Source organism: Salminus brasiliensis, chromosome 1, assembly GCF_030463535.1.
Source record: "Salminus brasiliensis chromosome 1, fSalBra1.hap2, whole genome shotgun sequence".
In the NCBI taxonomy this organism is placed as follows: Eukaryota; Metazoa; Chordata; class Actinopteri; order Characiformes; family Bryconidae; genus Salminus; species Salminus brasiliensis.
This window is the reverse complement of record NC_132878.1, coordinates 70970700-70981987: the sequence shown is the minus strand read 5'-3', so window position 1 is coordinate 70981987 and position 11288 is coordinate 70970700. Positions and strand designations below refer to the sequence as shown.

At 41.1% G+C, this 11288-nt stretch overlaps 1 protein-coding gene across 1 annotated transcript; it reads left to right on the top strand.

Moving 5' to 3' along the window:
• Nucleotides 1-366: 366 nt before the first annotated feature.
• Nucleotides 367-11005, top strand: tram1 (translocation associated membrane protein 1). Its single transcript, XM_072657145.1, has 11 exons — nt 367-601; nt 2399-2462; nt 3604-3725; nt 4302-4418; nt 4511-4569; nt 5729-5813; nt 6619-6689; nt 7543-7647; nt 8317-8460; nt 8948-9093; nt 9962-11005. Exons 1-11 carry the CDS (start codon nt 479-481, stop codon nt 10033-10035), a joined length of 1110 nt encoding a protein of 369 aa, XP_072513246.1. The 5' UTR covers nt 367-478; the 3' UTR covers nt 10036-11005.
• The last annotated feature ends 283 nt before the right edge of the window (nt 11006-11288 follow it).

Sequence of the window (11288 nt, the reverse complement as noted above, 5' to 3'; positions counted from 1 at the left end):
GCTAGTCAGCTAATGACCTCTCTTCTGACTGACTGCCATGTATAACCTCTGAACCTCTTGTTCCAACAGAAAAGCAAACCCAGCCACCCTGCTAAGCTAAGCTGCTAAGTGCAGCTGTTGTTTTAAATGCACACTCATGCCCTGACCTCCCAAAAGCAGAGCATTTCAAACAGGCTGCTTTTCTGCTTAATTCACTGCCACGTTGAAGGTCTTTTTGCACCCCAGACAAAAGGTAAGGAAGGACTGCGCTTGCCAGATTATGGGCCCTTTAAAAGCGCTCCTCCCTTTGAAAGCGCCGACAGCAGCCTCCAGGCCGGCAGGGGGCGCCGCGGCGTAGGCGGCGCTCGGCGGTTGTACAGTGAATGAAGCAAATAGAGGCGAGCCAGGTTGAGTTGAGCAGAGATCGGTCGGATCCTCTTCACTTCGCCAGCTCGGAGTCGAGAAGTTTGGAGGTGCTTCCCAGCAGGAATTCAGCAGGATGGGGATCAGAAAGAAGAGCAGCAAGAACCCCGCGGTTCTGAGCCACGAGTTTGTTATCCAGAACCATGCAGACATAGTCTCTTGTGTGGCCATGCTGTTCCTGCTGGGGCTCATGTTTGAGGTGGGATTTTTTAAATTTATTTTGTATTTCACAACCAGGTCTTTTAATTAAAGTGCGATCGGTGTGTTGTGGTGCTTTGGGGGGCTCTCGTTAAGAGCTTTAGTTAGTTAAATCACAAACGGCATGCGCTAGCTACATATCAGTGATTGAGCGATTTCTCACTTAGTTGGACTTATTTTGTTGTAATTGAGATTTTTCTCTTAGTTAGGAGTGATCATGAACTTAATAAGCTGGGTTTGTTTCTTATACGCCTGCTCCTTGTTGGAGATTTCGGAATTGTCCGTTCCACCTTAAATGCTGCAGCAGTTACATTCTGACGCCTGAGGCGTCAGAATGTAACTGCTGCAGCATTTAAGGTGGAACGGACAATTCCGAAATCTCCAACAAGGAGCAGGCGTATAACTCTTAGGCAGCTTATTTACCCACAGTAAAACCTCAAATTAGCACCCTACTACTAATTCTACGCGACGTAAGGTGGACATATGCAATGTCCCATCGTTTCAGACTGGAAACACCTCACAGTAAACAAAAAACAGCTGTTACGCTGCGCGATATTAGCCACGTTAGTGCTTAAAACGCACCCCTTAGACTGTACCGCATCTTAGACTGCACGATCGCACTAATTAGTAACGTTAGTGGTATTATACAGCACGATTCCGCTGTGTGTGTGTGTAGCTATGTGTGTGTGTGTGTGTGTGTGTGTGCGTGCAGCTTTAGTGTTACGTGGCAGTCAGTGGACGCTCAGAGCCCAGAACACACACATACTCACGTGCGCGCACACAGTCTAGAGGCTGATTTAAGCGCGCAGTCGTTTATTTAAACCGCACGATTGATCAAGATGGGCTTAATTTCGTGGGCTTCGCGCTCTAACGTGGCCCTTTTTAGTCACACGTTCAAAGTTTAGCCTCTTTCTTTCTGGAAAAAAAAGTAGCGCCAGGATTTAGCGAGCGCAGTGCATCATGGGAGTTGTAGGAGTTGGAGAGATGGACGGTTGTCGTGGCATTCAACTGATTAAACGAGCAGTTGTGGGGATCTGCACTTCGTTGTTTTGCTCTTTTATATGAATAATTCTTACGAATATAGCTACGAATGATTTGAAATGATTTGATCATTTACAATTCTTTGAGGTGATCTTAGATACTATATCTTTAACATTCAAAAAAGTGTTGCCAAAGTGGTTCTTAATAAATAAATACATTTCTTCAGCTTGCCAAGTGCTTTTTCTAAAGCCTTACTCAAAGACGACTTACAGTAATAATGCAATTTATGTATATTTGGTTGATTATTTTAAGTATTATTAATAATACCCTTCAGTCATGTGTACCTGTAATAGTAAATAGCCCAATCATAGACATGTGCTTAAGCTGTGTCCAGCTTTTTTTAATGCTTTTTCTTTTTTCTTTTTTAATGAACCACCCTTTGAAAGGGTTTTCATGGAGCAAACAGTAGTAATAACTAATAATTTATTATTAATAATAAATGATAATGATGATGATGATGATAATAATGAATGTTTTACTGGAAGGCGTCCCTAACACTTACACAAGGGTTTTTGTTACCTGACATAACCCTTCATAAACGTTCTAGATATAAGCTTCTGACAGCTGTTAGTAGTTCATACCTCTTGAGATGAAAGGATGTCAATGTTAGAAGGTGCAGGTAGAACTAGTATGAATGAGATGTTATTAAATTAGATAAATTATTACTATTATTATTAATAAAAGTAGAAATATTTTAAATTATGTAGCGGTTGATCCACTCTTGGATAGTGTTGACTGTGCCACTGTCTTGTTACAGATTACGTCAAAGATCGCAGTGTTGTTCATAACGGTCCAGTACAACGTCACGGTAACAGCCAACGGTAAGCTAGCCATGTTCACCTTTTTCCACCTGCTGTCAACAAACAGTCACGGTGTATCCTTTGTAACACCTTTGAAGATGTTAATGTACAATTAATGAACATGTTTTCCTGGCCACCGCTGAGCCACCCTGTGTCCTTGTTCACACCTTTACTTGGTGCCATCCACATTTGATCAGATCACACAGGTTAGATCATTATTCTAGGTTTTATAAGAGTTCTAGATTCGTTAATGTGCCTTTTAACCCTGACCAATAAGTCTGGATATTAATGATCTTTTATTTCTCGACTGTCTGCTTTTTGTAGTTTTTTCTTTCTTTTTCTCCAAGTGTTACATTTAATGTGTCGCTTTCCTGCTAAACCCAAACCAGACAAGGTCAGCCTGGAGGGTTAGATAAGGGGTCTGTAGAGCCGAGTTACTGAAAGAACTGTAAGGTCATTAAAAAAACCCTGTTTGTTCTACTTGCAGAAAGACCACTTATGTTCTGTGTACATACACTTTACTCACTGAAGTTGACTGTGTCTCAGGTGGTGTGAAAAACCTTCCCCTACATAACATGTTGTATACGGTTTACTGCATAGGTCCAGACTTTTTTACAGGTCCAAATCCCCACGTAGCCTTTACAGTTTAGCTGTGAAAAACATGAGGGTGTTCGGTTAAGAATGAACACACTGCGTTTCTATACATTTGTTACTGTTTGTGTTTGTTCTTTTTTTTTTTTTTTTTTTTTGTTCTTTTTTTTTTTTTTTTTTATATGTTATGTATGCAGATAGCAGTCAGTTACACCAATCAGTCGAGTCATCCAGCAGTACAGTTACAGGTCATCAGTGATTGGAATGGGTGGGGGAAAACCAGTGTTCTTGTTTCAGTAATAGTCATGGACCATCCTGCCTGCAGGCCATTGCAGGTTGTTTTATGCAGTCACCTGACTCAGTTTAATCTACAGTGCTCGCACAGCCTTGCTTGTGCTGACAACCTAAAATCTGAAACCACATGGTTGAGTTATAATAATCTGTATTAGCAAACTTTTGTTTAAAGCTGGCTATTAAAAAAGGCAGAAATGGTCTCAGACCTTGGAGGGCTAATGAAGAAGATTGAAGCAATCATGGACATCACCCTTGTTTGTGTCTGTTTGTTCATCAGAAGGCCCGGAGGAAACCTCTGTCAATTACTTCCACCATGGGCTAAAGGATGTGGCCACTGTCTTCTTCTACATGCTAGTGGCCATTATTATGCACGCCATAATCCAGGAGTACATTCTTGATGTAAGTGTTGGAAGAACTTATCCGATAGAAGTAGCTATAACTGGTTGGCTGTTATAACCCCACTAACCAGGCTGCCAGTGACCTCATTATGCAGATTTTATTTAAGTCAGCACTAAAAGAAATTTGGTACGTTATACTTTTCAGTTTTTATTTGAAAAGATGAGGGGTTTCTCTAACGTGTGGCTAACCCTTAAGTCAAAGCAAACCAAGGCAATATTTACTTTAATTTCTGCACATTTCCAAGGCTTCGCAGTTCCACAGCCTATTTAAGTATTGTTGCTGACCATATGCGTCCCTTCATAATTTACCCATCTTCTAATGGTGGTGTCCTGCATGGTAATGCAGCATGTCACAAAGCCACAGCTGTCTCAAACTAATCCTAATGTTCTGAATGAGTCAGTCTGTATATTTAGTTGTTTTTTGACATGCCAGACTGCCTTAAGTGTGTGTTCTGTCTGTGATTTGTTGTAGGTTTGTGCCCTGATCCTCCTGTTGTCTGCATTTATTTCTGCACTGAAGCTCCAGTAGTGGTCAACAGTGTCCTTACTGATCTTTTCTTTTTCTTCTCTAAAACAGAAAATTAACAGGAAGATGCACTTCTCCAAGACCAAGCACAGCAAGTTTAATGAGTCCGGCCAGCTGAGTGCTTTCTACCTCTTTTCGTGTGCATGGGGAGCCAGCATTCTGTTCTCCGTAAGATAAACTTACCAAACTTCAGCTTCACTCTACAAACTAGTTCTGGTGTCATTGGTGTGCCATTAATATTTTTTATATTATTATTGTAGGAAAATATCCTGTCCAACCCGGTCAGCCTATGGGAAGGTTACCCCCACACCCTGATGCCGTAAGTAACCTTCTCAGTGGTGACCACTCGATGCTATTACTATGTTTTAAAGCAGTTCATTTTTATCAGCAAATTCCCACTTGACGTATCCATGGTTTCATTCCCCACACTTTGTCCATTTATCAGATAGGAGACAACATATCTTATTTTTTGTATTGGATTTTTTTTTTATGGTTACTTGGTTAAACTCAATTATGAGGTTACTCTTGATCATTCATATGTTGTGATAAATAAAATAAAATGACAGTGATTTGAGGTCTGTCAGTGTGTATGTTGAATAGATTCACTAATGAATGGATGGAGAGCCCTTATGCTTTTAAGGTTCATAGGACCTTGTGTTTAAGTGGGTGTGTGATTAATGTAGTGTGACGAAGTGGAGGCTGGATGAGTAGATTAAGAGGAGATCGTAATCTTTCAGCAGCATTTCCGTCACTCATCACTCTGCTTTTCCTCAGAGTCACAGTGAGTCAGAATGACTGAACTCAGCTGTTTACTATAACGGTTACTATAAGGGTGCGTAACATTTCTCCAATAGAATTTTCTACTTTAAATAGTGCAACTGTTACATTGATCTTGCTGAAACTGTTGTTTTTGAATTAAAGCACAGATTAAAGCTATTTTGGCTTAAAAGTGGTTTAACCTTTTAGACCCCAACATAAATCTATTCTGGATCGCAGGCATTTTATTAAGGTTAGATGCTTTTCCATGTGGAACTACATTTACATGTGGTCACATTTTTAAAAGATTCAAAAGCTCGGACTTCTCTACCTCAAATCACTAAACAGACCTATGCTTAGACTGCTCAAACACCCCTTAAATGGTGCAACTGTTACATTTGTATTGCTTAAACTGGTGATTTTGATATTTCCGTTCCACCTTAAATGATGCAACCCTTACATTGGTCTTGCTGAAACTGGTGCTTTTGAATTTTATTTGAACGCCAGTTTGTCAAGTTGGATGTTGAGAAGAGTATGTGACCATTAAGGCATGCAGTTAGTTCCAGTCTAACTGGTGGATTATGGTTTTTATTACTTGTTGGCTACATTAGCCTCACAGCTCCCGTGTAAAACTAAGCAAACACCCAACCATGACATGACTACATTTGGCTTTGAGACAATGATCTCTGATTCTGCTCTGTTACTGCTGTGCTGTGATTTAGGTTCCAGATGAAGTTTTACTACATCTGTCAGCTCGGCTACTGGCTCCACGCCATTCCTGAACTCTACTTCCAGAAGATCAAGAAGGTGAGTGTGTAAAGTCCATTAAGACTTATTTTTCGTTGGGAGATATGGAATGCACCAATCGTTGAACAGCTGGTGTTTGCTGAACAAGTAGCTGATAAACAAAACTGCACTTGGACTCCTCCCTTGGTCTCGGTCTGACCATTAAACATCCTCACTTCCCATCATTGTCCGGGGATGGACGTGTCTCTTGGGAGGGTTGAGGTGTTTGCTGAACCAGTAGCTGAAAGTTGTGCACATGCAGCAGGGTTGTATGGCCCTGTCCCAATTCCCACCCCAAGTCCCTCCTGGAAGTGCACTGTTATAAAGTTGTTGAAGGGCAGGGGAAGGAAGTGTGAGTGCTCAAGGCATTGGCGAGTTTAGGGCAGAATTGAAACACACTTGGCTTCACATGCCCTTAAATGCCAAATACCACAGTTGCCACAGTGCTGGCTTTAACGATCACTGCTATTTCTGCTCTTCTGCTGATAAAGTGGTTGGCGGCAGAGAATCAAGTTTAACCTTTTTCAGAACTTCAGATTTTTCACATGATACGCAAGCCATTACAAAAATAAATAAATAATTGGTTTAGGTGAGGAACGACTCTGCTTTACAGTGGAACATGGCTAATTGCCTTCGTGAAAGTGTGATCTACTGCTGATGTGCAAAAGGGGCACATCAAGTGCCCATAGGGGCGCTGATGAAATTTTAAAGTAACGGGACACCCTATAGCCTTGCAAACCTAACGTGCACATGAAAACGAGGGGTTTGAGAGTGTGTGCGTGTGTGCGCGTGTACACACTTAAACAGAATGTGTGTTGTTTTCCAGGAGGACATGCCCCGTCAGCTGGTTTATATCAGTTTGTACCTGGTCCACATTGCAGGAGCTTACATCCTAAAGTACGTACAACATTTCATAACTTCATTTTCACAAGTTGCCCCAGTAATGGCCTTCAAGGATGGTTTAAAAGGGGGGGGGGGGGGAAGGAACTCACTATCATTTTATGTATGCACACCAGTGTATCACAGTTATTAGATTTCAGCAATTATCTGATTTTTCAAGTGTTCATTTAGGGATGTATAATGGTGTACTGCAAATGAGCTGTGCTGTGTTAGCCATAGAAAGACTGTTTGGGCGGGGGCAGTGGTGCTCGCCTTTCTCCAAACCTAGTGTTGGTTCACACATAGGACTAAACAGCTTTGTCTCACATTCGTGAAACTGTCTCTGCTCCTGTTTATCGGCAGTACGTTCAAAAAGCCTCAAACAAAAAAAGCTTTAGAAACGCTAAGCTAAGCAGCTTCAGACAGTCTAGTTTGTTACTTTTCCCAATTCTGTCTGTTTTTAAAATTGACTTTGTGGTTCAAGATCATTGGTAAACTACAATCACACCTATTCCTGTTCTTTAATTTGGTCAGACATCAAGATTTTAGCTCTTTGACTATCACAGTTTCAATGCCAGTGAGTCTCTCAATGACTGGAATAAAAATGTTGCTTTTTTGTATTATTTAATTATTACACCAGCAGTTACTTCTGGGCACATTGGAGATGTTTTGGCTCATTAGCAGAAATGATAATGGCATCGTCTGTTCCTCTGGTCATTTTTAGACAAGCCCTGGGTCTAAAGCAGCCATGGGAGCTAATGCAGTAATCACGTTTGTTGGAGCTTTATTGTTGTCAAATGCTAAATGGTGATGCTTGCATGACCTCCTTCAGAAGCTGTGGTTTATAAACATGTTTACTGTGTGTTTTCAGTCTGAACCGTTTGGGCCTGGTGCTGTTGGTGCTGCATTACTTTGTGGAGCTTCTCTTCCACGTCTCCCGGATCATTTATTTCAGCAATGAGGAGAGACAGACAGGGTGAGTTACTCAACAGCCATACTTTAATTTGACACCAAACTGCTGTTAAAAGCATGGATTAAAGCTATTTTGGCTCAAGGGTGGTTTAACCCTTTAGACCCAACAGACCTCTAGAACACAGCTGCACTTAGGCTATATGATAAACAGAGCCCCACTCTGACTTCTCTGCCTGTGTATGTGATCTACAGAGACGGAGGAGTCTGATCGCAGTTCTGTTTGTGATAGATATGTCTATCAGATAGATATCTTTCGGATAAAGAAAACTGCGCTCAGACCCCTTCGTCTCTCTATCTGAAATAGCAGATCTGAACTCTTTCCTTAATGCTGCAAGTCTCTGTGTCTGTGGATGTTGTTTAAAAATTATGGGAAAACTGTTTGTTACGAACTAACTTAAATATCTAGCTCTCTGAAATGTAATTATTGTTAAATATTGATGTAATTGTGGTTTTTTTTTTTGCAACTGGTCTTATTATGGCTGTATCTGTAGGGTCCAGAGAGTTAAAAACCTGAAAGGTTAGAGTGCTGATGAGAGCTGATGTCACAACACTGGGAGCACATGGGTGTTGCCGTTAAAAGGTCCCCAAACTTCTGATGGAGCCACCTGCTCAATTTTCAAAAAGGCTAACTTTACATAAACTAATTTACACGTGTGTGTGTGTATGTGTGCAGGTTCAGTGTGTGGGCTGTGCTGTTTGTGCTGGCCCGGTTGTTGACCCTTTCTCTGTCTGTGCTGACTGTGGGCTTTGGTCTGGCTGGAGCTGAACAACAGGGGCTCAACCTCAACGAGGGAAACTTCAACGTGCTCTTTGTCAGGTAAAACAGCACAGACCGTTTAATGACAACATTGCACTGTATGACCAGAGAAACCACCATCATTAAAAAAACACAGTAAAAAAAAATGTTTGTTTATTTCACAATTCTTTTTTTCTTCAAAAACTACATATTCATCTTATGAGCCTACAGCAGTTTGGACAATATAAGGTAGTACATCAGACTTGCAGTGTGTTCATTAACATCAGAAAGGAGTCAGAATTCATGCAGTTACAACTAAACACACATGCTATAAAAAAAGAAATGGCTATAGGCTCTTTAAATGTGCCCTAGCAGGTGACATGAGATTATATGTATATAAACACAAATTGCAAATTGTTTTTGGGAAACGTTACAAGCTATATCAGATCACTGAGGCTTCTTTTAATGAAGCAATTGCAGTGTGAGACTAGTATGAAGGCTAAATGGTAGACAGATGAGTGGTGGTTGTGTTTCGCATTTAATCATGTTCTGTGTGTTTGTTGCTCAGGGTGACAGTGCTGGCTGCTATTTGCACTACTCAAGCTTTCATGATGTGGAAATTCATCAACTTCCAGCTGCGCAGGTGGAGAGAGCACTCTCAGAACGTTTCCTTAAAGAAGAAATCCTTTTCTGCAAAGGGCAAATCTAAGAAAGGTAGGAGTGCATTTTCAACCTCTTAACTTTGGAAGTGTCAAATGTGACGAGTGTCACGATGCAGTATGATTGTCATTTGATTCAAACATGACCCACCAGGACTACATTCGAAATCAGTCCCTAGAATAAAAATAGTGCACTATATACAGTTTCAGGCAAAAATTTGGGCCTCCCTGGTGAATGTACATATGTTGATGTAAGAGTAAATAAGTAAACAACCCTCACTAATAAACAAACATGGCAAACATTTCATTTTCTGCACATTTTAGACCATTTCTGTGTATTTGCCTTTTTACATTTAACAAAAAATTAAATATTGAATGAAATGTGCATTTTCTGTTTTATTTTTTGTGTACAATGTTAAATTCATAAATGAACAGTTTGTCTTAACTCTTGTGTAGTCTTAATGTTCTGCATGCTAAGCTAAGCAGTGTCTGAACAGTAAACGATTGCTGCAATACCAACCTCCACCCGTCTGAGAAGGCTTTACAGTAGGGCAGGAGTCAGTCACATGTCACGCCCACAAAGGCCAGGTGTGGCTGCAGGCTTTAGTTCAGTCAAGCTGGACCTGATTCCATCTGTTGCTCTCATTTGTACAAACGGCTGATAAGTTACAGCTCCTGCTTGGTATGATCCAAGAAGTGCGTAGACACTGGCCCTTTGTGGATAAGATTGGTGAACCATGCACTAGATGTTGCAACATTGCTGTAAAGATGATTTGTTTGCATTCAGCCTTGAGATTGAGAGAGTCAGTGAGGTCAGGTGTTGCTAAAACAGATGAATTCACTCGTTAGAATGTATATGCGTGTGTTCATGTGTTTTGTTTTTATATGTATTTTTAAAAAAATCATAATTCTGTCTTTTGCAGCTAATGGCATAAATGGATCTGTCAGCACCAATGGAGCAGGTTCCCCGAGAGCAAAGAAGGAGAAGTCCTCCTAAGTTAACCCCTGCTGTCCATTCCCTGCTTTCCAAGCCCATTTCTGGATCATTCCCCAGCCCAGTGCTCCTCACAGCTGCTTCAGGAGAGCCCCTGCACTGCAGGTTTGATTGTTCTTGCTGTAGAAGACCCCTATTCAACTCCTCGGTTAATTCGCTTTGCGAGGCGAGCAGGAAAAAGTGGAAAATGTGCATTGCTCGGGCTCCATAAGTCTGGGACAGACACCTGTACAACTCCTGCGTATCTTGGGGATGTACGTGACTGGACAGCCCTTTCCTTGAGCTGGGTGCTGATCACTGTAGCACACAAACATCACTGCATGTCTACAGCTGCAAGAAGTGGTGAGGGAAGTGGGCATGAGGTGTTTGTTTTTTGTTTTGTTTTTTTTGTTTTGTTTTTTTTCCCCTCCCAGACTGAAAGGGGTCCAAGCGCTGCATGCTTCTGTATGCTTGAAGCTTCTTCCTACATTTCCCCACATGCATCACAAATTATGGTTCACCTCTGCCAGCAGGAAAGGTGAATAAACTAAGTGCCTAACTCGACCAAAATCTGTACAGAACTTTGTTTTTTCTGTGTTTAAGCAGGTATGAAATAGGAACACACGTAACGATCCAGGTGCTCAAGGCCAACTGTGTGTGTGCGCGCGTGTGTTTTGGTAATTCAGTGTTTAGCAGCAGCTTTTTTATTTTTTTGCTTAATTTGTGTCCTTATTGTACTTAAGTGCTGTTATAAAGATTTGGTTATTATTGGATTAATATTTTTGCACAGCAGTGCTTTTGCTGCTCTACTGCCCAAACCTGCGTTTTGTCATAACCAAGAAATTTATAATAATTAATTTGCTTTTTTCTCCCCTGTGGGCCAATCCATCTGGCCACTCGTAGCTTGTGTTTGATAAACCTGGCTCATACTTTTCTTAAGAATTTATTTTGTTCTAAGAAAAACAATAAACGGTGGATGAAGTGCGACTCAAAATCTGCCTCGTTTTTCTTGTCTGAAGTGTGTGCCCGTTCAGGTATGGGTCATATGTCCTTAATTTAACCCCTTCATTCAGCTTTTTTTAATTGACATTTCACACACTGCAGACACACTGGGTTACCTAATAAAAGATGCAGTTTGTCAGTGTTCACAAATTAAGACCTCTATCCCAATAACGATTAAATATCACACTGCTCATCCTGTTCCCACTCACTAGCTGTCCTGTGCTCTGATAAAGATCATTGTAAACAGTGGATTAGTGGGTCTACATACAGTGTGA